Below are 25,887 nucleotides of genomic sequence, written 5' to 3' on the forward strand. Positions count from 1 at the left end.
ATCAATGATGTGTATGTGTGTGTGTGTGTGTGTTTCATGGGGGGGGGGGCGTTAATCTTGAGAAGGATTTGTAAGGAAAAAATTCCTTCCTTGGAATGCCTTCTGCTAAGTAAGGCATTCCAGTAAGCTGCTAGACAGTTGTACTTTGGAAAACACTGAAGTTGGCACCTGAAGAAAGCATCATGTTCCAGCCCGTCCTAGCTGAGGACTGAGAGCCAGAGCAAGCGCAGCCCAGGGACAGCACAAGCCCCGGAGCTCTGGAAAGATCTGGAAGCTGGTTTTCTACTCCATCCTCACCTGGGCCTGAACAGTCTGGGGCAGTTCAAAATCCTCATAGACAAAACAGAATTAACAGATGAATTTGTTTGGAAACTTAAAGATCCTTACACCCATGCATGGTTTGTTTTCCATTGAATGCATTTTCAGGAGCCTCATGGGCATAGGTTACTGGAGAAGGGGGCACCAAAATAAACTTATCTTTTCAGGAAATTTTCATGTCTGGGGCTGAGCAGATTGTCAGCAAGGATACCAGTTAAGACACTGGTGGTGTTTGGAGTCCATTGCTGCAGCTTCCCCAGCCCCATGGGCGGAGCCAAGCAGGAAACAGCACCATGGGGCTGCCATGTGTACATGGTCTGCCTTGGATGGGTCAAGACCCTGCCTGTGCCTCATTTACAGTCTCTGGAGCTGACAGGAGCACGAAATGGGGGAGACTGGCCCCAGAAAACGCCGAGAGGATGAGAAATCCATCCAGAGTGATGAGCCCAAGACCACAAGTCTCCAAAAAGAGGTAAGGACATCTGGTTCCCAGCAGACCCTTCCCAGGCTGGGAGTAGGGGAGTGGGGGAGAAGTTATCTGACTGTGCAGCAGTGGGCTGAGTTCTGCAGTGGTCCCCAGAGGTGGGTGGTTTGCTCTGTCCAGTACATCTCTAAGTGACTAATCCTCTTTCTTCTTGTTGGGAACTCAGCATGACCTTTTGAACTTCATACATGCAGATGTTTAGTTCATGTGCACACTAGCTAAGCACCTAGAGGGCCTCTATTTGGTCAGAGGATTAGGCTTAGGGAGCTTGTGATGGTTGGGGTCCCCACTGTGACACCTGGCTAAATGTGAGTCCTCTCAGGTGTGCATGTCTGACAGGCAAGGAATTATGAGGTCTGCTAGCACAGCCAGCCTGACACAGGACAGGGATGCACAGTCTGCGCTAGAGCCTGGCGAGAACCTGGGGCTGTTTGGGGGCCTGGAAGGAAGGGGTACTTTCAGGCTGGGATGGTGGCACAAAGGCACCCAAGGCTCTACCCTGTGTCAGTCTCCATGTGGGACAACATCAGGGGCCAGACACGGAGGGACAGGAAGACTCCCAGCTCACAGGATGAGGGGAGGAGGGCCCAGGACATGCATAAAACAAACGCAGAGCTGAGGGAAAGCTTCAAGGGTAGGATGAGCTGGGGATGTGGGCGGGACACCAGGCAGTGTTGGAGACAGGGACAGAGGACAGGGAGCAGGATGGCCCTGGGGCTTGAGCAGGGGATGGCGGGGCTGGTTGGTCTGGTGTCCTGGGACATGGGCAGCACCCTCCCTCCCCACCAATCTCAGACCTGTTTCCAGCGATGTCCTCTGGGACCCATGGAGGTCCACCAGCAGAGTACAGCTGAACAAATCCCCACCCTGTCCTAGGGCAGTTCTAAGGTGACTGCAGACCTGGGCAACTCAGACTCAGCAGTGCCTCAGCAGGAGGGAGGTTTCTGGGTAGACATCTGGGAGCCAAACCTTGGCCTCTGAGGAAGGCTGAGGATGGGAAGTGGATGATGCTCCCTGGGACCCTGCTTGGGTGTTCCAGGAGTCCTGTGTGGCCAGTCCACTGCCAGGGTCTTCCCCTCCTGCTGAGATCTTCCCTGGTTGGCCTGGGGCTGAGGACATCGGGCCTGATGCTGAGAGCAAGGACTTGAGTCAGCCTATTCCCTTGATGAGTGCACAACTTGAATATGGCAAAATGCACTCATTAGTAGTAGCATTTAGAGAGTTTTGTCAAATGTGTCAGCCCAAAAAGCTCCCGCATTGCCCCCTTGCCAAGCAGCTCCCAGTGCTGAATTTCCAACCCCTCAGCTTTATTTGGCTGCTGTTGAACTTCATAGGAATGTAGACCTGACCTGGGTTTTGTTCTCAGCAAGCTCCAGCTCCACAAAATAGCATTAGGCAAAATTATCAATTGAAGTTTCTGTCCTTATGTGGCCTCCCTTTCTCAGCCACTATGTGATTCCTCTTGCCAGGAGACCAAGCTTTGACTTTACTTCTTGCTTTGATGGAGAATTTTCTATGCTGCCCAAACAAGAGGCACATCTGAAGGTCTTTTCTTGGCACAGACTGTCTTCTAAACTTACCTTTTTTTTTAAAGACTTATTTTAAAATTTTTATTGGAAAGTCAGATATACAGAAAGGAGGAGAGACAGAGAGGAAGCTCTTCCATCCGCTGACTCACCCCCCAAGTAGCCACAATTGCTGTAGCTGAGCTAATCTGAAGCCAGGAGCTAGGAGTTTCTTCCAGGTTTTCCCACACAGGTGCAGGGTCCCAAGGCTTTGGGCCGTCCTTGACTGCTTTCCCAGGCCACAAACAGGGAGCTGGATGGAAAGCGGGGTCTCCGGGATTAGAACCAGCATCCATATGGCATCCTGGCATATACAAGGCGAGTACTGTAGCTGCTAGGATACCATGCCAGGCCCTAAACTTACCTTTTTGCTTCCTTTAGGAGCTTGAAACCAGCCCTATCCTGCCTGGCTATATAATTACAGGCTTAATTTAACCTTTCTAGCTCATTTTCTCCTCTGGAAGATGGCTGATGTCTTGTAATCAATTCACAGGGCTTTGGTGCTCTAGCATTGTGGTAAAGTGCCGCTACTTGCAACTTGGCATCCCATTTGACAGCAAGTTCAAATCCCAGATGCTCCACTTCTTATTCTCTTGTCCTTTTTTTTTTTTTTTTCCTTTTTGGAAAAATTATTTACTTTAATTGGAAAGGCAGATCTACAGAGAAGAAAGACAGAGAGAAAGATCTTCCATCTGCTGATTCACTCCCAAATGGCTGCAAAAGCTGGCCAGAGCTGAGCCAATCCAAAGCCAGGGCCAGGAAGGCGCTTCTTCCAGATCCTTCACATGATTTCAGGATCTTAAGGCTTTGGGCCATCTTCTACTGTTTTCCCAGGCCACAAGTAGGGAGCTGAAACACGAATCGGCACCCATGTGGGATCCCAGTGTTTGCAGGGTGGGATGGGTGATTAATCAATTAAGCCATTGTGCTAGGCCCTAGATGCTCCACTTCTGATCCAGCTCCCTGCTAATATAACTGGGAAAGCAATGGAAAATAACTTACATGCTTGGGCTACATCACCAACATGGGAGAACCAGATGGAGTTCTAGACTACTGGTAAACATGGTCACTGCTGCTGCTTTTAAATTTTCATTGGAAAGATTTATTGCTACTGGAAAGACAGATTTACAGAGAGGAAATACAGACAGAAAAACCTTGCATCTGCTTGTTCACAATCTCTCTCTTTGTCTCTCCTCCCTGTCTCTTCCACTCTCTCCCCAAATGGCCACAATAGACAGAGCTGAGCCAGTCTGAAGCCAGGAGCCAGGAGCCTCCTCTGGGTCTCCCACATGTTTACAAGGTCTCAAATCTTTGGGCTGTCTTCCACTGCTTTCTCAGGCCACAAGCAGGGAGCTGGATGGGAAGTGGAGTAGCCAGGACATGAACCAGCACCCATATGGGATCCCAATACTTGCAAGGTGAGGATTTAGCTCCTGAGCCATCATGCCAGGCCCACTGCTGCTTCTTCAGGTATGAGCCAATGGATAGAACATCTCTGTCACTCTGCCTGTCAAATAAATAAGTGAATATTTTTTTTCCAAAAATGTGTGGGACACTTGTGGGGATTAATTCATTATTTTAAAAGATATTTTTATACTTTAATATACATTTTTATACTTTAAAAATGTATTGGATTCTGTATGGTTACAGAGAGAGTGGAAGAGACAAGGAGAAGAGACAAAAGATAGGTTGTCCATTCATTGGTTTAATTGCCAGAGTGCCACGATGGCTATGACTGCCACGATGGCTATGACTGCCATGACTGCCATGATGGCTATGACTGCCACCATGGCTATGACTGCTATGACTGCCACCATGGCTATGATTGCCACCATTACTATGGCTTCCAGGCAGAAGCTAGGAGACAGGATTTCATCAGATTTTCCCAAATGAGTGCAGAGTGCAAACACTAAGGGCCATCTTCTGCTGTTTTCCAAGGCGCATTAAAATCTCAGGCTTGAACTGGCACTAATATGGGATGCCAGCATTGCAGGTGGCAGCCGTACATGCAACACCACATTGCTGGCCTGACGTAATACTTATCTAAGCTGAGACCCTAGAAAAGCACCTGGGTATTTTCACTGCAGAAGCGTAGATTGCAGTGCTGGGCCTTGGAGCTGCAGTTATCTGGGTGGCCCTTGCCCCTTAATTGGGTCCCAGTGCCAGAATGGACTTTCTTCCTCCTCATTGCATTCTAGGTGGGCCTGTTCAGCGGCACCTGCATCATTGTGGGCACCATCATCGGCTCTGGGATCTTCATCTCCCCTAAGTCTGTGCTCAGAAACACGGAAGCAGTGGGACCATGTCTCATTCTCTGGGCAGCTTGCGGGGTTCTTGCAACACTGGGTAATGGATGCTGCTCCCTGTGCCCCCACCTGGGTTTCCTTTCTGTGGGCCTGTGTAGGCAGGGGTCAATCAGGCTGTGACTCAAAGACCCAGGACCCGACCATGTGGTTGTCAGGAGGGAGAGGACCATGGTGGACCAGCATGAGCATGGCCCCATACCTTGGGGGAGGATGGCTACATGTGCCAAGGCAAACATTTCTCACCAGGGGGCTGGAGACCTTTCCTCTGTGTGTTCCAGGGGCCCTGTGCTTTGCAGAGCTTGGCACGATGATCACCAAGTCAGGGGGTGAGTATCCCTACCTGATGGAGGCCTTTGGCCCCATCCCTGCCTACCTCTTCTCCTGGACCAGTCTGGTGGTCATGAAGCCTTCGTCCTTTGCCATCATCTGCCTCAGCTTCTCTGAGTACGTGGCTGCACCCTTCTACTCAGGCTGCGAGCCTCCCCAGGTTGTGGTGAAATTCCTGGCTGCTGCAGCCATCTGTGAGTACACATGCCTGGCATCTGGGCAGGCCTGACACACAGAGACTCTGATCTTGGGTCTTCCAATGAACAGAGGTTCAGTGTGGGGCTGGAGTCTGGGTGGGGGTGTATTATGGGCAGAAAATAGGCAGGATTGGCTCCTGGCAGTAGCCAGTGCTCTATGCTGAGTAGCCGCATGCATCTCAGGGGCTGCAGGCTGGGGCGTTTGCAGGTAACATTGTCTTTCCAGGCAGCCTGGCTGGGTGGTCAGGATCATCAGTTGCATGCCTTAAAAAAATCTTGCACTCTCATCATACAGGAAATAAACCTTGTGGTGAGATGAAGGGCAGGAAAGCAGCATAAAGGAGGCTCCAAGCAGGACAAGCACAAAACACAGGCCCTCTCAACTCTCCCCAGGGCTCATCACGATAGTGAATGCTTTGAGTGTGCGGCTGGGCAGTTACGTGCAGAACTTCTTCACAGCAGCCAAGCTGGTAATCGTGGCCATCATCATTGTCAGTGGGATCGTCCTACTGGCCCAAGGTGACAAGCATTGGGATGGGTGGGTAGGGTCCACTACACAAGCAAGTTTGCCCTGTGTGTATGCAAGGAAGTCTGGCAGAAAAGCAGCAGAATCTTGTTGCCCAGCATCAGGGCATATTTAGTAACTGGGATCATGACATGTCCCTTCTTTCATGTGAAGATGAGTGCAAAATTGAGCTGGGCTCAGCTGACACCTGCCCTGTGCACTCTGGCTCAATTACAGGAAACACAAGGAATTTTGAGCAGTCTTTTGAGGGCGCAAAAATCTCTGTGGGAGCCATCAGTTTGGCGTTCTACAATGGACTCTGGGCCTACGACGGTTGGTAAGTTTAGCACTCCTCAGACCTAAGTCAGGCAGGGGCTCCTTTTGACCAAATTTACTTCTCATGGCAAAAGTAGACATCTGCCTTCGCACTTCTGCTGGCCTCAGAGTCACTTTCAGGCTTCCCTATGTGACTCACCCACTCCTTATTTTTCTGTTGCCATGGAGCTCCAGAGACATCTGCACTTCCCCAGTCCTGGTTGTGGTGTCCTGTGGACAGGCAGCCTAGGGGCCCTGACACAATCCTTGCCAGGCTAATTCCAGAGGAGCTGGCTTAGAGGCAGCCACAGCTGCCTGCTCACTTGCCAAGACCAAGAACATCCAAGGGCAGTTGTATTTCACCCTGGAGATTCTTGATGAGATTGTGTTCATGTGCCTTAAGAAGCCATCCTGGCCACTCATCAGGCTGGTGTTTCCTTCTGAGAAGCATTTGGAGACAAAGAATCTTCCATTTTGTTCAAAGCACCTGGAAACTGCCATTGGTGTGGATCATGGTAGAGTCCTGAGCCACACTATCTCTGGGGCTTTCCAGAACTTTCCCTGGAATTCCTTCAGGAGAATTTTCCATAGGGGAAAGCATCTTGAATGAGGCCAACATCTAGTGTGTGTCATTTTTCTATAAAGTACATTGTTTTTTCACTGCTGTGAGGAAATGCCTGCAGCTGGGTAAGTATGAAGAGAAGAGCTTTATGTAGTTCTGGAGGTTCAGGGACAGAGGACTTGGCCCCTGTGAGGACCTCATGGTGATGGCATTGCTGTGGTGGATGCTACATCTTGAGGCAGGAAGAGGGTGGTGGGGATGAATCCTCCATCATGCAAGCGCCTTAGCAAAGAAAAAGGCAGTCATGTTTCTTTGCTTTCTGCAGGAATCAGCTCAATTACATCACAGAAGAACTGAGAAACCCCTTCAGGTAGGAGAGCTGCATTGGGAGCAGCTCAAGAGGAGATGAAGGAACGGGCAGCCATTGTCCCTCAGTCTCTGGTGGGGAGGAGAGCCACTTGTCTCCTCCCTCAGTCTCCTTCGCCTTGTGAGGTGGCGGCCCTGGGCTCAGGGCAGTGGCTGCTAAGGGAGTGGGGGTGGTAGAGGACCCCAGACCTTGATTTCTGGGTGGTTTGTCTTCCACAACTGGCGAGTCCCTGAGGGAGGCGCGTTCTGCCTGAGAAATGCCCCAGGCTCTGGGCCCTGGCGTGGGACAGCGCAGGAGGGCGGCCCGGGAGGGGGAGGCCGAGGGAAGGATGTGATGGCCAGCTGACAACCGCGTGTCCCACCGGCCCCCAGAAACCTGCCGCTGGCCATCATCATCGGGATCACGCTGGTGACCGTGAGTTACATCCTCATCAACATCGCCTACTTCACGGTCATGACGCCCACGGAGCTGCTGCAGTCGCAGGCCGTGGCCGTGGTGAGTGGGGAGCCTGAGCGGCCGGAAGGGGCGCTGCGTGGGCGCAGGCGCAGGCGCCATGGGGCTGTTCTGGGTGAGGGCGGAAGTGCGTCATGGCCTTGGGCGGGGCGCGGGAGCTGCAGCCCGAGGGCGTGTGGCGTGGCTGGCGTGGTGTGTGAGGGGCGAGGGGCGTGAGGGGTGGAGGTGGGGTGTGTGTGGATGGCGGGTCAGGGCTGGGGTACTGCTGGGGTCAGGGAGCGGAGAGCAGCTGGGCACTGGGGCTGAGGCCTTGTGCAGAGAGCAGTGAGGGAAGCGGGAGGCCGGGATGGGGAGGTGGCCAGGTGGTCACCGGGAGTGAGAGCTTGTGGTGGACGTGGCAGGCGTGTTGGGATTCGGCAGTGGGGCCTCGCATGACGTGTGTGTGTGTGAGTGTGTATTTATGTGAGATGCAACAAATGTGTTTTTATGAGGTGTGACTCAAGTATCTCTTTTGCCCTCAGGACGTGTGTGTGTGTTTGTGTGTGTGTGTGTGTGTGTGTGTGTGAGAGAGAGAGAGAGAGAGAGAGACGAGAGACAGAGAGAGACAGAGAGACAGAGAGACAGAGTTGTGCCTTCAGTGTCCGTGTTGTTTCCTTCCCAGACGTTCGGGGACCGCGTCCTCTACCCAGCCTCGTGGATTGTCCCAGTGTTTGTGGCATTTTCAGCCATTGGTGCTGCTAATGGAACCTGCTTCACAGCGGGCAGGTAAGAAACCCCCCCAGCCCTTCACTGTAGAGTAGGCAGGGGGCAGCAGAATGCACCTCACGCTGGAGGACACTGCTCCTATATCCCTGATCACTGAAATCTTTTCCTTACAGTGCTGGTGGCAAACCTTAAGCTAAAGGAGGGATCGGGCCTGAATTTGATGATTTTCCTGGGGCATCAAATTCTCGCACTAGGCTAGGAATGTAACTGCTGAATAGTTGAGTATTTGAGAATTGCTCTCCAAATTTCTCCTGCCTACCTTGCTTTGCTGGAAGCAGGTACTTTTATGTTTGAGAACCACCTGACTTGCAGGTGTAGCTGCAAAGCCTTTATACCCATCTGGACCACACAGTTAGTTACCTTCAGTGTCAGTGGGTGGACCATGTAGTAATGGACCATATCTCCAACCATGCTGGGGTGGGTTGTACCCTCAGGTGAGTCTTTTGTCTATGATTTGCAAATCTGTTCTAATGGCGTGTGCGCTTTTTTTTTTCCCCTCCACTCCATTGATTCCTATTAGGAGAGGCTTTCTTCAGTTGGATGCCATTGCATTTGTCCATTTCTGCATTTGCTTCTTGTGCTTTTGGTGCCACAGATAAGAAAGAATTGTCCACACCAGTGTCCTGTAAAATCCTATTATCTCTCTGTGGTCTTATAGTTAGGTCTTTGCTCCATCTGTAGTTGACTCCTGGATAAGGAGACAAAGGATCCAATTTCACTTGTGTGTGATGGGTGAGGTGGTCACCAGTATTCCTTAATCTGTATGGATATTAGAATCTACCTGTTGGTTTCTACAAAAAGCCTTGGGGGTTTTGGTGTGGGTTATCCACATCTTGGAAGTGCTGGATGGGTCTGCCATCCTGTGGGTGTGGTCTATCATTTGCTTGAGTCATCTATGATTTTTTTTCCAAGAAGGTTTAGGAGTAGTTTTTGGTATAAATTTTGCATAGTTCTTATAAATATTTTGTGTAATTTATCCTGAAGTTTTATTTTTTTCATTTTTCTATAAATGACAATGGCTCATTGTGAGTATATAAAAATCAAATTTTAATAGCCTTACTGAGCTATAAATGCATAAAATTTCCCCTTAGTAATTATGCAATTGCTGTTTTAGCAAATTTATAAAACTGTGTAAACACCATGACAGTCTAATTCCACAGCATTTCCATCAGCCCAAAAGCTCCCTCATGTCTAATCATGTAATCCCTGTTTCCCCCTTTAGTCTTAGGCAACCGCTGATTTTTATGTTCCATCTCAGTGGAGTGACCTGTCATTTATAGTTGATTTTTTAAAAAATAGCTAAAAGTCACATGTATGCTCCCATGTGCACACACACATACACACACAGATGATGCAGGAAGAGCTGCAAGAATCAGGACTGTGCCAGGTGAGAGTCAGAAACCTAAAACTCTATCCTGATCTTCACAGGCTGGCAGGTGTTCAACTACCTGGGCCATCATCTGCTGGTTTCACAGGCAGATTAGCAGGGAGTGGATTCAGAAGGAGAGCATCCTGGACTTGAACCAGCACTCTGATATGGGATGCTGGCATGATAGGCAGCAGCTCAACTCACCATGCCACAATGCTAACTCCATTTTATGTATTTTTTGTCATCCTTTTTGATCACATCTGAGAAGCTTTGCCCAATCCAAGTTCATGAAGTTTTTCCCTTAGAAACCAGAGATTCAGTGTTTCCGTTTGCATACATATGTGTTACAACTTAAATGGGTAGTTCCCCACACTTGTACAGCATAGAGATGGGCCAAGAGCTTTTGTTATATGGATTTATGTTGTATATAATTTTTTAAAGTTTTTTTTTTTTTTAATGTAGGGGGCAGGTATCTTCTAGCTGCTTGTTCACTCCCCATATGCCCCCAACATCCAGGCTGGGCTGGGCCAAAGCTAGAAGCCAGAATCACCGTCCAGGTCTGTCTCAGGGGTGGCTCTGAGTACTTGGGTTGTCATTTACCATCAGATGCATTAGCAGGAATTTGAATTGGAAGTAGAATATCTGGGATTTGAATCAACTCTCCCATCAAGGAATGTGTGCATTGCATGTGGTGACTCAACTGGCTGTACCCCCATGCCAGTCCCTGTGACATACCATTTTTAAGGAGTCAAATTTGTGATGTTACCTTAATGGATTCTGGATCTTCTATCTCACATATACCAACCTTCTATGTTTCTCTTTCTTTCAAGAATATGTACCTAGCCGTTTCTGGCATTTTACTTTCACTCTTCAATCTATGTGAGATATAGTTTAATATAAAACACAAATTCCACTTTCATTTTTCTGTGCTTTTAACTGTTCTCCCAATGCTATTTAGTGAATCATCAATTTTTTTCCCTTTCTCGTTTGAAATGCCATTATATGTACCTGGTATGCTTTGTTTCATTGCTGTCTTCTGCTGTTATTATTCTTATTAAAACATTTTATAGATTTAGTAATGTAAAATCTGGGATTCATGCTCATGTGTCAGACTTCGCTTGGTCTGCTTAGCTTTCCAGATGTGCTTATCATTATATCTAATTCCAAAACTCTTACTAACATTAAAATAATTTATTTGAAAGGCAGACAGCAATCTTCCATCCCCTGGTTTTCTCCCCAAATCCTGCCCTAGCCAAGGCTCAGCCACACTATGGCTGGGAATCGGGAACTCAATCCAGGTTCCCTGTGGGGTGGCGGGGACCCCTGTACTTGAGCCCTCATTTGTCTCCTCTGAGGATGCATAACAACAGGAAGCTGGACTCAGAAGCATAGACAGGATTCTAGCCTAGGCACTCCATGTGGGATGTATGCATCCCAAGCAGCGTCTTAACCACTGTGTCAGACACTCATACCTGATTCCATTAAGATAATAGTAATAATCATAATAGTAATAATAATAAGAAGAAGAAGTACCCAAATGACCACAATAGTCATGGATGATCTAGGCTGAAACCAAGGACCAGGAACTCCATCCTGGTCTCCTGCAAGGGTAGTGGAGGCCCACGCATTGGGCCCATTTTCCCGCTGTTTTCTTAGAGGATTTTGCTGGAAGTTGGCCTCAAAATGGAGCAGTTGGGATACAAGTTGGCACCCATATAGGATGCTGGCCTTGTACACAGTGGGTTAAACCTGGCCCCATACTGCCATTTAAAAAATATTTATTTTTATTTGGATGGTAAAGTTATATATAGAAAAGGAGAGACAGAGGAGAGATTTTTTTTTTAGATTTATTTTTATTTTTATTGGAAAAATAAAGGCAGATATAAAGAGAGAAGAGACAGAGAGGAAGATCTTCCATCCGATGACTCACTCCCCAGGCAGCTGCAACGGCTAGAGCTGAGCCAATCCGAAGCCAGGAGCTTCTTCCGGGTATCCCATGTGGGTGCAGGGTCCCAAAGCTTTGGGCTGTCATCAACTGCTTTCCCGGGCCACAGGCAGGGAGTTGGATGGGAAGCGGGGCTGCCGGGATTAGAACCAGCGCCCATATGGGATCCCAGGCGTGCAAGGCGAGGACCTTAACCACTGCACCATTGCACTGGTCCCAAGGAGAGATCTTCTACTCACTGCTTTACTCCCCAAATTGCCAGAATGGCTGGAGGTAAGTTGATCAAAAGCTGGGAGCCAAGAAGCTTCTCCAGGTTTCCCATGTGGATGCAGGGGCCTAAGGACCCAAGCCATCCTCATCTGCTTTTCCAGGCCATAAGCAAAGAGGTGGACCAGAACTACAGCATCTGGTGCTAGTGCAATAGTATACAGGTTATCCTCCATCTTCTAGCTCTGGCATCCCTTATGGGTACCAGTTCAAGTCCCAGTTGCTCTACTTCCAATCCAGCTCTCTGCTTATTGGCCTGGGAAGGCAGTGTAGAGTGGCTCAAATCCCTGGGCCATTGCATCCACATGGGAGACTGTGAAGAAGCTCCTGGTTCCCGTTCTTCAGATCAGCTCAGCTTTGGATGTTCTGGTTCACCTCTTTGCGGGTGCAGGGTCCCAAGGCTCTGGGCTGTCCTTGGCTGTCCCAGGCCACAAGCAGGGAGCTGGCTAAGAAGCGGAGCAACCAGGACTGAAACCGACAGCCATATGGGAACCTGGGCTTGCAGGAAAAGGATTAACCTATTGAGCAGTTGTGCCAGGCCCCTCCAGGCTCTTTCCCTGCAGAACGCTTGTTTAAGCTTCAAGCATTTCCAGGGCCTTGTTCCCAAGTTGCAGTCCTCGTCCCAGCTGGCCACCAGAAGATGTGGCCTCTGTGTGGGACTCTGGATTCTCTCAGGGACAGCTGGAGCAGCCTCTCATTGTTGGATGCTTGTTTTTCAGACTCATTTACGTGGCTGCCCGGGAAGGCCACATGCTCAAAGTGCTGTCTTACATTAGTGTCAGGCGCCTGACTCCAGCCCCTGCCATCATCTTTTATGTAAGTATGGATTCTCCATGACAAAACCCACCTTAAGGGTAGGGGGCCCCTTAAGTTAGAATGGTTACATAGATGTGCTTTGCTAAGCCCAAGTTCCTGTATTTCTTGACTTGAAATAAGTATGTCAGAAATCCCAAGGCAGTTCACTGTGCCTGACTTCCTCCATATACCTCTGCTCCCTTCACACATGTGCCTTTGTTCTGTGTTCATGTCACAAACTCCACAAGGGACCACTGGCCTGCTGAGAGGAGAGGATGTGTGAGTTAGTAGGTGGTGACTGACTGCAGCCATTCTAAATGCAAGAGTCATGCATCTGGCACAACAAAGGTGCTGTGACATCCTGCCCTGGGAGATGCTCTGTACTGGAGGTCCTTGCTGCGAGGAACCACTCTGGGACCCTGAGACCACTCACATTTCTGACTGCTCCCCACCTCCACAAGAACCTCTGCTGTCCATCAGACTGTTCACCACGAAGAGAACAACCAGATAGAGAGGAGAAATGGAAATCCAGGGCCATGTAGGAAACATAGGTCAGGGTCACACCTGAGCACACTGCCTAGGGTTCTTGTCAGTCATTAGGCAAAGCTGACACAAACACATCCTCACTTGGCTATCCTGGCTAGAAACCACAACCTCAAGCATGCAAACATCTCATAAGAGTCATTGTCTCAGGCTGCAGAGAACAGACCCCACAGCCAAGTCAAGTTTAACCCCTGCTGTGTTGGGATACAGGAAGTCTTTCTCAGGCTAGTGGTCAGTCTCCTGTGAAGTGGTAAGGGCAATGGTTTTATGCACTAATAACCTAAAATTCATTCTTCTTTCTGCCAGGGAATCATAGCAACCATTTATATCATCCCTGGAGACATTAACTCACTAGTCAATTATTTCAGTTTTGCTGCATGGTTGTTTTATGGCATGACAGTTCTAGGACTCATTGTGATGAGGTTTACGAAGAAAGAATTGGAAAGGCCGATCAAGGTAAGCAGAGTGCCCAAGGTCACGAGCAGCTGTTTCCCCATGATGACTTAGTCAGAGGAGATGAAGTGCAGGCCCAGGGAGTGTCTTCTGCTTCCAGCATGCTGCTTCTCGGGATTACCACATTTGAGGGCCTGCCCAACCCTGCCCAGAACCATCTAGCTTCCTGCTTGTGGCCTGGGAAAGCAGTTGAGGACAGCCAGGGGAGCATACTTATTTATGTTATGTTACCATTATACATCTCCTTTTGTTTAGTCCTCCACGGTTGAGAGAAAAAAAAAAAAGAAAAAAAAATTGGATCTTCTTCTCTGTGGTGTTATTGAACGTGTAACAAAGGTATCAATGTGACACTAAGGTGGTGTAAAAGAGTATCCAACATCTCCTGTAGAAATAAATACTAGCGTGTGATCCATGTGCCTGTAATGGGAGTACAAGGAGAACTAGATCCTCATTACCATGGATAGTAGTAATAACAATGACAAAAGGGGCATTAACAATCTCGTGTGATCCCAATCAATTGGTCCCTTATGAATTGTTGCTTAATAAGTTACATCACAAGATCTGTATTACATGGGGTTCAAACAAATAGGAAGTGCATTAAGATAAAATTCACAGGTATAATTTTTATTATATTAAGGCAAACATATGATATCTGACCTTTTGGGATTGGCTCATTTCTCCCAGCATAATGGTCTCCAAGTAGGCCCATTTGGCCACAAAGAATTATATTTCATTTTTAAATTTTTATTTAAAAATATTTATTTATGTTTATTAGAAAGTCAGATATACAGAGAAGACGAGAGACAGAGGAACATCGTCTGTCTGATGATTCACTCCCCCAGTAGGCGCAATGGCCAGTGCTCCACCAATCTGAAGCCAGGAGCCAGGAGCCTCTTCCAGGTTTCCCACATGTGTGCAGGGTCCCAAGGCTTTGGGCTTCTCAACTGCTTTCTCAGGCCACAGGCAGGGAGCTGGATGGGAAGCAGGGCTGCCGGGACACAAACCAGCATCTACATGGGATCCTTGTGCATGCAAGGTGAGGACTTTAGCTGCTAGTGTACCACGCAGGGCCCTATTTCATTTTTATTAGCTGCATAGTATTCTACAGAGTAGATGAACCAGTTTGCTTATCTAGTCCTCTGTTGATGGGCATTTTGGTTGCTTCCATATTTTTACAATTGTTGATTGTGCTGCTGTGAACATAGGGGTGCATGTTGCTTTCTCATGTAATAGGTCTTTTGGATATATTCCTAGAGGTGGTATTGCTGGGTTGTGTGGTAGGTGGATTTTCAGTTGCTTTAGTATTCTCCACACTAATTTCCATAGTGGTTGTACCAGCCTGCAGTCCCACCAGCAGTGGAGTAGGATTTCTTTTTCCCCGCATCCTTGCCAGCAGGTGTTGTTGGTGGCTTTTTGTGTGTGGGCTGTTCTTATTGAAGTTAAGTAGTATCTTAGTGATGTTTTTATTTGAATTTCCATTATTGCCAGGGAACTTGAGCGTTTTTTCGTATGCCTGTTAGCCATTTGGATTTATTCCTTTGTAAAGTGTCTGTCCATTTCCCTTGCCTATTTATTGACTGGTTTGTTCGTTTTGTTGTTATGATTGTTCTGGAGTTCTATGTATATTCTGGAAATTAGTCCCTTTTCTCCCTTGCAGTGTGCAAACATTTTCTCCCATTCTGCTGATTGCTTTTTTACTTTATTGATTGTTTGCTTTGCAATGCAGAAACTAGTTAGCTTAATGTAGTCCCATTTGTTTATTTTGGTCTTGACCTCCTTTGCTTTTGGTGATTTTTCTAGGAAGTCAGTCTCTTTGCCTATATCTTGCAGAGTGTTTCTTTTTCTTCCAAAAGTTTGATGTTTTCTGGGTGTAAGTTTAGATCTTTTTTCCATTTAGATTTGATCTTTGTGTATGGTGAAAGCTGTGGGTCTTGCTTCTTATGTCTGCAGGTTATTAACCAATTGTCCCAACAGCATTTATTGAAGAGACTTTCCTTTTTCCCTGGATTGTTTTCTGTTTTCTTGTTGAAGATTAGATGGCTGCACTTGTGTGGATTTCCTTCTGATGCTTCTATTCTATTCCACTGGTCTTCTTCTCTGGTTCTGTGCCTGCACCAGGCTGTTTTGATAATGGCCACCCTATAGTATGTCCAAAGATTTGGCATTGTGACCCCTCCCAGTAGGTTCTTCCTCAAAATGGTTCTGGCTATTTGTGTTTTTTTGTGTGTGTGAGTGTTTCTAGATGAACCTTTGTATCATGTTTTTCAGCTCTATGAATGTTTTCAGTATTTTGATTGAAATCACTTTGAATATATATATTATTTTTGGTAATATGGACATTTTGATAACATTCATTTTGCCGGTCCAGGAACATGGTGTATTTCTCCACGTTTTGAAGTCATCTATTTTTTTTAAATGTTTTGTAATTTTCCTCGTAGAGGGCTTCCACATCTTTAGTTATGTTTATTCCCAGGTATTTTATCTTCTTCCCAGTTATTTTGAAGGGTTCCAATGCTAATTAGTTCTTTTTCCTCCTTGCAGTTGTTTGTGTACTTATGGCTGTTGATTTTTATTCATTTATCTTGTACCCTGCCACTTTACCAAACTCTCATATAAGTCCTAGCAGTCTCTTTATTGAGTCTCTTGGTTCTCCTATGTGTAGAATCATGTCATCTGCACACAGAGATAGCTTGACTTCCTCATTTCCATTTTGAATCACTTTTATTTCCTTTTCTTGTCTTCTAGCATTTGCGAATACTTCCAGTACTATGTTAAATAGCAGTGGCAGTAGCAAACATTCTTGTCTGGTTCTAGATCTTAGTGAGAAAGCTTCCAATCTTTCTCCATTTAGTATGATGCTGGCATTGGGTTTTTCATATATTACTTTGATTATACTTTTATGCCTACCTTATTTAGTGGTTTTACCATGAGGTAGTATAGGATTTTACCAAAGGCTTTTTCTTCATCTATTGAAACTATCATATGATTCTTCTTCAATTTTTCCATATGGTGTATCATATTTATCAGTTTCTAAATGTTAAGCTATCCCTGCATTGCCAGGAATGAACCCAACCTGGTCCAGGTGAATAATATGTCTGATGTATTTTTATATTCTGTTGGTTATTATTTTGTTGAAGATCTTAGTGTCGATATCCATCAGGGATATTTGTCTTTAGTTTTATTTCTCTGGTAATTCTCTGCCTGGTTTTGGTATTAAGGTGATGTTGGCCTCATAAAACAAGTTGGTAAGGATTGCCTCCCCTTCTATTGTTTTGAAGAATTCATGGAGAATTGGGGTCAGCTCTGTTTGAAATCCTTTGTAGAATTCAGCACTGAAACCAGACAAGCCTGGATTTTTCTTTGTTGAGTGTACTTTAATTACTGCTTTGATCTCTGTCTCTGGTATAGGTTTATTTAGATTTTCTGTTGCTTCGTGAGTAAGTTTTGGTAAATGGTTTGAGTCAAGAAACTTATCCATTCCATGGAGTTCTTCTGATTCGTAGACATATAGTTGTGTGTAGTAATTTCTAGTTATTCTCTGTATGGCTGTGGTGTCTGTTGTTATATTCCCCTTTTCAGCTTTGATACTATTAATTCTTGTTTTCTCCAGCTTTTTTTTTTTTTTTTTTTGGTCAGGTCAGTGTGGGGGTCTATTTTGTTTATTTTCTCAAAGAAACAACTTTGATTCATTGATTTTGTGTATTGTTCTTTTGATCTCAATTTGGTTTATTTTCATTTTGATTATTTTTGTTTTCTGTTGTTTTGGGGGTTATTTTGCAGCTGTTTTTCTAATTCCTTCAGGTGCATGCTTAGCTAATTTGTCTGGTGTCTTTCTTGTTTCTTGACATAACCAACAATTGCATTAAATTTACCTCATAACCCTGCCTTGGTGATTATCCCAAAAGTTTTGGATTGCTGTGTCTGACTCTTCGTTGGTTTCAAGAAATTTTTAAATTTCTTCCATAATTTCTTCTCCTACCTTGTTTGTTTAGAAGCATGTTGTTCATCTTCCAAGAGTTTACATATTTCCTGGGGTATTTTGATTTCTTGATCTCCGGTTTCACTTTGTGGTGGTCTGAGAAGATGCATGGTATGATTTCAATTTTTTTAAAAGTTAATGAGACTTGTTTTGTGTCCTATCATGTGGATAGTCCTGGAGAAGATGCCATGTACAGCTGAGGAAAATGTACATTTTATGTCCGTGGGATGGGAAGGCTCTGTATATATATCAATCAAGTCCATTTGTTCTATTGTCTGAATTCTGTTGTTTCTTTGCTGAGTTTCTGTCTTGTTGATTTAATGGTATTAATGGGGTCTTAAGTTCCCCTACTAGTATTGTATTGGGATCTGTGTTTCCCCTTAAGTCCATCAATAATTGTTTCATGAAGCTGGATGCTCTTATGTTTGGTGCGTAAACATTTGTTAATATTATTTCTTCTTGGTGGATGGCTCCCTTTATCATTCTGTAGTGCCCATCTTTATCTCTTAATATTTCTCATATTGAAGTCTATGTCCTCTGAAATTAGAACAGCTATACCAACTCTTTTTTTTCACATTAGTGTGGAATATCCTTTTCCATCTTTTCACTTTCAGCTTCTTTGCATCTTTGCTTGTTAGCTGTGTTTTTTGTAGGCAACAGATAATTAGGTCCTGGTTTTTTAAAATTAATTAATTAATTTGTTTATTTTTTGACAATCTTGACATAATTAGGGTAAAAAGGTTCAAGCACTACATGAAGATGGGCAAGACAGTTCTGTATTGTTTCCTTAATATATCTGATGTAAAAGGGGATTTTAAGGGAGAAGCCCCACCCAGTCTCCCACCCATCCCAGGTCCCAGATGTGGGTCATGCTCCAAGGGTCTTGCTCAAGTGGTTTTGATAGTTCAACAGTTCTGAATTGCTGCCACTCTCACCACTCTAAGCACGATGAGCTCATTGGAGAATCCACTGATTGACATAGTCCATCATAGAGTCTCCGTTTGCCCAGTATTTTCATTGCCAACATATAGCAATGATAGACTTGTTCTGTTCTCTGTCTTTTGATGGTTAGGGTTCTGAGTCCAGAAGCTCGATGGGGGGATCCCCTAAGAAACTTTGTCTGAGGTGTTCCCAGACCAGATTCTTGTATGTACTAGCAAGCACAGTGCCCAGCACAGTCCATTGCCCCAATCAGCTGGTGGTTGCAATTGCTGGGTTGGTTAGGTCCTGTGTTTTGATCTATTCTGTTAATCTGTCTTTTGATTGATGAGTTTAGGCCATTTGTGTTTAGAGTTAATATTGGGAGGTTGTGATTTAGGCCTGTTATGCATGTGTGTGAGCGTGTATGTGTGTGTTAGTGTTTGTGTTTAATTTTATTTCCTTTTATGGACTTTAATGAGAAGGTTTTCCGCTTTGCCATCTTTCATTATGATTTACTTCCTTTCTTTCTGACTCCAGCACATTTCTGAGGAGTGTTTCTAAGGCTGGCTTAATATTAACGTATTCTAGTTTCTCTTTACTATGGAAGGATTTAATTTCATTCTCAAATACAAATGAGATAATTGCTGGGAATGTTATTCTTGGTTGACAGTTTTCTGAATAATGTTACTCCAGTCTCTTCTTGCTTGTAGCGTTTCTTTTGAGAAATCCGCAGTGATTCTGTTAGGTTTCCCTCTAAATGTAGCCTTGTGTTTTCTTCCTACTTGTTTCAGTATTCTTTCCTTGTATTAGTTTGAGGGGAGTTTGAGAACAGTATGTCTGGGTGAAGGTCTTTTTGGGTCATATCTGTTTGGGGTTTTCAGCCCTTTCTACATTTACTTGCCCTTATATTCCCTGTGTTTTGGAAGTTCTCCTTTTTAATTTCATTGAATACATCCTGCACTCCTGTCTCTCTTTCTGCACCTTCCAGAAGTCCTATAATTCTGTTATTTGACTTTCTGATATGGTGTCATTCATTTCTTGTGTAGTTTTCTTGGCTTTCTTCAGGTCTTCTTCCAGTTGTTTAATTAATTGTGTGTTCTTGTTTTGGTTGTCTTCTGTTTCTGATATTCTGTCTTCTGCAGCATTCATTTTGTTGGTCAGGTTCTCTGTTGTGCTCTTTAGTGCTAGTATTTCATTTTGGACCTGCTTAATTTCTGTGATGTTATTCTTTTTTTTTTTTTTAAAAAAAGATTTATTTTTATTATTTTTTTATTGGAAAGGCGGATATACAGAGAGGAGAGACAGAGAGGAAGATCTTCCGTCCGATGATTCACTCCCCAAGTGAGCGCAACGGGCCGATACTATGCCGATCCTACTATGCCGATCCGAAGCCAGGAGCCTCTTCTGGGTCTCCCATGCGGGTGCAGGGTCCCAAAGCTTTGGGCCGTCCTCGACTGCCTTCCCGGGCCACGGGCAGGGAGCTGGAAGGGAAGCAGGGCTGCTGGGATAGAACTGGCGCCCATATGGGATCCCGGGCGTGCAAGGCGAGGACCTTTAACCACTTGCGCCACAGCGCCGGGCCCTGTGATGTTATTCTTAAATGCCCTGAATTCCTCCCAACATTGTTCCTGATTGTTCCAGGATGAAATTTTTGTATTCCTTTTCTGGCAGTTCATCATTGTCTTTATCTTGTAACGCTGTGACTTATGTGGTCTTTTGAACATTTTCAGGGAAACACAGGCTGCTGTTTCTGAGTCATTTCTTTTTCTGCTGCTTCTCCCCATGCCTGTGTGTTGTCTTGTCACTTTGCAGTTACAGTGTCTGATGTGTTGTTGGGGGTTTCTGGGGTCAACTGTGCCTGTCTGATAACCTGGGAGTTGCTGGGCATGGATACACATGCTGAAACCAAGTTAGTGAGTGGATTTGAGGATTTCTTTCTGGTCTGTCTTCAGATGGAAGCTGGCTCCTGAGGCTATATATTTTTTAATTCTCAAAATGTTTGTCAACTTCTGCCACCTTGTGGGCAACTGGTGTTACTGCTCTCCTTGATGCTAGGGTACCCTTGCCTTTCCTGAATTCAGGCAGGAATGCTACAGGGTGGGTTCTGCGACTCCAGACTGCAGGACTATTTCTCAAGGAAGGCATGTCTCCATTGTTGCTCTGCTTGTGGGCACACCCACTGCTCAGTGCCTCCACAGACCCTGCCTACTGTGAAGCCACCCAGCGAGAGTGTGTTCCAGACTGTGCTCCTGAGCACACAGCCAACAGACAAACTCCTTAATCCTTGCTGTGAGGTTCTGGAGGCCCCTCACCTTCCCTTGTCACTGACAGGCAGGTACTGTGTTTACTCCAGGCATTTGCGCTCCATTTTACCTAATATGGTGGCAGTAGAGCGCTGTTCCTACTCACTTCCCACACGTGCAGTGTTAATACTTGTATGTTGGACTTTCTTTTAGATATATTACAGAATAAAACAATCATGTTAAGTCTGTTAAGAAACAAGATGTTCAGGAAAAAAAGAAACTGGCATAAAAAATATCTTACAATAAAAATGGCAACATCAGTATGGATACATGAAAAGTTTTTCCTTTTTGATGAAAGATTAGTCCTTGTCCTTGCAAAAACATAATGATCTTTAAATGCCATTTCCTACTAAAAGGAAACAAAGTTCACTGGAGAGAGGGAGGAATCCAGGGCTGCCACCTCCTGTCATGCCAGGAAGCCTTGGGAGCACAGCAGAGCGTCCTGGGAGCAGCAGTGACAGGACAGGCTGACTTCACACAGAGTGTGACAGGGAGCTGAAGGGCCAGTGAATCTCATCTGGGTCAGCCCTGCAAGTCCCAAGGCCCCAACTCATCCTGAAAATGAAGAAGCAAGCATTTACCCTGTCTTTCCTTCACAAGTTCTAAAACAGAATCTCCAAGTAGTTGAAGAAATGTTTTGTTTCTTTTTTTTTTTTAAGTTTTTTTTTTTTTTTTTAATTCAAAAGGCAGATATCCAGAGAGCAGGAGAGACAGAGGAGGTTTTCCATCCACTGTTTCACTCCCCAAGGGGCCACAACGGCTGGAGCTGAACTAATCCAAAGCCAGGAGCCTGGAGCTTCTTACAGGTCTCCCCTGCAGGTGCAGGGTTCCAAAGCTTTGGGCCATTCTTGACTGCTTTTCCAGGCCACAGGCAGAGAGCTAGATGGGAAGTGGGGCCGCTAGGATTACATCTGGCACCCAAATGGGATCCCAGTGTGCTCAAGGCAAGAACTTGAACTGCTATACTATCGCACTTGGCCCAAAGAAATGTTTCATTACACAATTTCAGATCATGACGTCTGGAAGGGTGACTCCTTTGCAACCCGTGGTGAAATAATAGGACAGTGGTGATTGGTAGGTGCTAAAAACCATTCAAAACTTTACTCTTGGTTTAGGAGGATGAAGTTAATGGGGGTAATTTATAATGGTGGGACTGGACTGCTTTCCTTCTCTTAAGCCCAAACCTTAGTCATTTCAAAGTGTGAGAATCAGGTATCATGTGCTTGTACTGACTGCTCTACTGTGGAGTATTCATGCCTTCAAATCTAGCTACTGCCGTACAAGGAATAGGGAAGAGAGAGGCACCAGGGGGACCCAATCACACAGAGCTAGAATTAGACACCACAGAAAAGACAAATCCCTCAGTTCCTTTATACAAAGGAGGCATGAGAATAACATTAAAAAAATTCACCATCAGGGAAAAGGTGGAGCAGATGAAGTGAGAGTGAGAGAACGCCATCAAGGTGACTGAAATTGGAGAGGGTTACATGCGTTCACGACACTGTAGCCGCCATGCTGCTTTCTTAGTGAAAAGCTCCAGGAGGAGGACGGGTGTGTGCAGCCACGGCCTGACCACTTACTGTTTGGCTTGCAGGTGCCCATCGTCATCCCCATCCTGGTGACTCTCATAGCCGTGTTTCTGGTCCTGGCCCCAATCATCACAGAACCTGCATGGGAGTATCTCTACTGTGTGTTGTTTATCCTGAGCGGCCTCATCTTTTACTTCTTCTTTGTCTACCACAAGTTTGCATGGGCCCAGAAAATCTCAAGTAAGTATCACAGGGCAGTTGTGTTGTTGAAGCACGGGCAGGCAGAGCATCCCACACCCTCAGCTGCCCTTCCTGATCCTACCTGGCCCCTCTGCATGGGCTCTCACAGAGCACACTGCCCTTCAGGAAGGCCAGGCCTGGACCCATGATCGAGTCTAGCAAGCAGGAAGGGAAGGCATTTTAAGGTGTTTGAGAGACAGCGACAGAGGGTCACCTCCAGATGCCTAGGATCGGCCTAGGTCTCCCACATGGGTGGCAGACCCCCAGTTACACTCTGCCTGCTGCCTCCCGGGGTGTGGGTGAGCAGGAAGCCGGAGTCTGGAGCCAGAGGCAGAGGAGCCCAGCCTCCACCGTGGGACAATGGGCGTCTGATCTGCTAGGCTCAACACCCACTCCCCAGGTCCCTTAAAATGCATGCAAATGCAAAACTTGCCATCTTGACCTCTGTCAAGTGCAGTTCAGTCATGTTGCATGTTTTCAGCATCCCCGTCCATCTCCAGAGCCCCATGTTGTTCTTCCTGGCAAACACACGTAGCAGCTGAGAGCTCAGTGCCACTCCAGATAGCACGCAGTGACAGAGGCTGGACTGGGAGAGAGTGACAGGTGCCTGGTCTGTGCATATCACACTCTGCTCCACACAGCAGTCCTCATTTGCATCTGTTGTCAGACAATTTTTATGCACTTTCTTTTCATTAGAAGATCAGAGACAGAGATCTGCAATCCCTGGTTTACAAACTAAATGCCCATAACAGCTGGTTGGCTTAGTTCAAAGCCAGGAATCCAGGACTCAGTGTGGGTCTCCCATCTGGGTAGCATGGACATATATATGTTATAATATTTTATTATTTTTAGTGGAAAGGCAAATCACATTTATACAGAGGAGGAGACACAGAGAGAAAATACTTCCATCTGGTGGTGCACTTGGGGAGTGAACCAGCTGATGCAATTGGAGCTGAGCCAATCCAATTCCAAGAGCCAGGAGCTTTTTCCTAGTCTCCCACATGGGTGCAGGCTGCCCAAGGCTTTGGGCAACCATCTACTGCTTTACCAGGCCACAAGCAGGAAGCTGGATGGGAAGTGGAGCAGGCGGGACAGGAGCCAGCACCCATATGGGATCTCAGCGGATGCAAGGTGAGGATTTAGCTTTTGAGCCATTTTCCAGGCTGGACTCATATTGCTGAAACGTCACTTGCTCTGTCAGGGTGTGAATTAACAGATAGCTGGATGCAAAGTGTAGCTGGGACTGAGACCCAGCACTCTGATAAAGGACGCAGCTGCTGCAAATGGCATCTTACCACAGCACAAAATGCTTGCCCACAATTATTTAAAAGCTTTGGTACTTTGGTACACCACTTTTATTTCTAAAGAGTCATTTCTTTTTTCTTTTTTTTTTTTGCAAGGTGCTCAAAGAGACTGAACTGCATCTGCTTTCTTAAACATCCGTGTTACATATGCAGATTCTGTCAAGCACAATAGAAATCAGCTGCAGGAAACCCCACTCTTTCCCTCCCTGGATCAGTGCCTCCACCTAATCTGAACCCTGCACTGAGAAGGGGCATGGTTGTGGACAATCCTGCCCAAGGGAAAGAAAGAATGTTGGTGTAATAAAGGCAGCCATTTTCCCCATTTGTTCTGAAACGAACTTAGATTTGGTCATAACATTAGAGGAATGGGCAACCTCTAACTTTGAGCTTCTGGCACAAAAATCTCATTTCTTAGGTCTAGAATATTAAACTCCTCCCTCCCAAAACTGGTGAGAATTTGGGTTAGGTAATGAAAAACAATGAGCGATCTTATATTTTAGATAAAATGTTGCTTTGTGGGCCAGCGTGATGGCTCAATGGTTGAATCCTCACCTTACACACTCCAGGATCCCATATGGGCACTGGTTTGTATCTGGCTGCTCCACTTCTTATCCAGCTCCCTGCTTATGGTCTGTGAAAGCAGTAGAGAATACACCTAAGCCTTAGGACCCTGCATCCTCCCAGGAGACCAAGAAGCAACTCCTGGCAGCTGGCTTCAAATTGGCTCAGCTCCAGCTGTTGCGGCCACTTGGGACTTGGGGAGTAAACCGGGAATGGAAGATTTTTCTCTGTCTCTCCTTCTCTTTGCAAATCTGCCTTTTTAATAAAAAAAAAAAAATTTAACAAACAAAAACACAACTTTAGCAAATTCAGATAATGGTTGTATAGTGGAAGTATGTATGTGTGATTTGGTCTCATTTTTCGTAGAATACAAATAGCTTAGTGGCAATAAAATACTCAGCAGGTTCCTAATCCTTTCATAGGAAATAGTTTACATCTAAAGAACCAGTGTGATTAGCATGAGGGCCCTGATTAGCTCTCAGATTAGCTATCCCAAAACCAGGCCATTCCGGAGACATATAATTTGGAAATTAAGATCACTGTCTCTGTTCCCCACCAGAAGCCTGTCTCTAACTAACTTTTCCACTGGCTTCTGTTCCAGAGCCAGTCACCATGCACCTTCAGATGCTCATGGAAGCCGTGCCGCCAGAGAAGGACCCCGAGTGACCGATCTGTCTCTTGTAGCCAAGTCAAAACTGTGATGTGTTTATTTTTGTAAGCAATGCTTGTGGGTTATTTTTCTTGACGTTTTTCCTTTTTTCCTATGGAAATCTCAGAGTTCTATTGTAACTTGATCACCATAGTTCTGGGATTTTTTTTTATTTATTTATTTTTAATATAAAGTTTATCTCAGAATAGTTTTAATTATGCAAAACAAATTGTGAAGTAGTATGGAATTCCCTTATAAACCTCAACCATCTCCCTGTTATTAACATTTTATGTCTTACAATTTGTTATAATTAGTGAATTACACCCCGTTTCTCCTTTGTCCCTTTTAAAATCCAAATTTCCATGCCACCTGCCACTGCCAGTCTGTCGTAATGGCATTCTCTGTTCAGATGGAGATTTGTTACAGGATTTTCTTAGCAGTCTCTGTCTTGGTTTTTTGGTGAAAGCTAAGAGATTGGGGTTCATTGTGCCTAGAGAATGCCCAGAGTCATTTTCTGTGGGTTCATTTCTTTGGTTGTCAGAGAGGAAGCTTCCATTTTTGAGTTAACAGATGAAAGAATGACAAGACTTTCTCTAATGGATGCCCCTCCACAGGCTAAAACTTTTCCATTCAATGCCAGTGGTTGTGTCCTTCCCATCCTCATCTTTACCCTGAGAAGTTGTTGGTTTCGTTGCACAAGAGTCAGCAGCAGAACATGTGTACCAAGGCCAGACCACACCCCATGGTCCCTGGTTCCTGAGATCAGAGATCCTGATGTCTAATGCAAACGTAAGATGAGTGCTTGGGCTGCTTGCTGATGCAAAAAACCATTACCGGGCCTCCCCTCATGGCAGGAGATGTGGCT

General features: G+C 45.7%; 1 protein-coding gene across 1 annotated transcript; it reads left to right on the forward strand.

The window, feature by feature from the left end:
• Positions 1-703: 703 nt before the first annotated feature.
• Positions 704-25,039, forward strand: LOC121153906 (b(0,+)-type amino acid transporter 1). Its single transcript, XM_040976674.1, has 12 exons — positions 704-790; positions 4,566-4,713; positions 4,952-5,194; positions 5,591-5,716; positions 5,940-6,039; positions 6,905-6,949; positions 7,318-7,441; positions 8,061-8,164; positions 12,465-12,561; positions 13,390-13,539; positions 22,334-22,508; positions 24,975-25,039. Exons 1-12 carry the CDS (start codon positions 704-706, stop codon positions 25,037-25,039), a joined length of 1,464 nt encoding a protein of 487 aa, XP_040832608.1.
• Positions 25,040-25,887: the final 848 nt, after the last annotated feature.

This window comes from Ochotona curzoniae, unplaced genomic scaffold, assembly GCF_017591425.1.
Source record: "Ochotona curzoniae isolate NIBS_2020 unplaced genomic scaffold, NIBS_Ocur_1.0 contig_2699, whole genome shotgun sequence".
Classification (NCBI taxonomy): Eukaryota; Metazoa; Chordata; class Mammalia; order Lagomorpha; family Ochotonidae; genus Ochotona; species Ochotona curzoniae.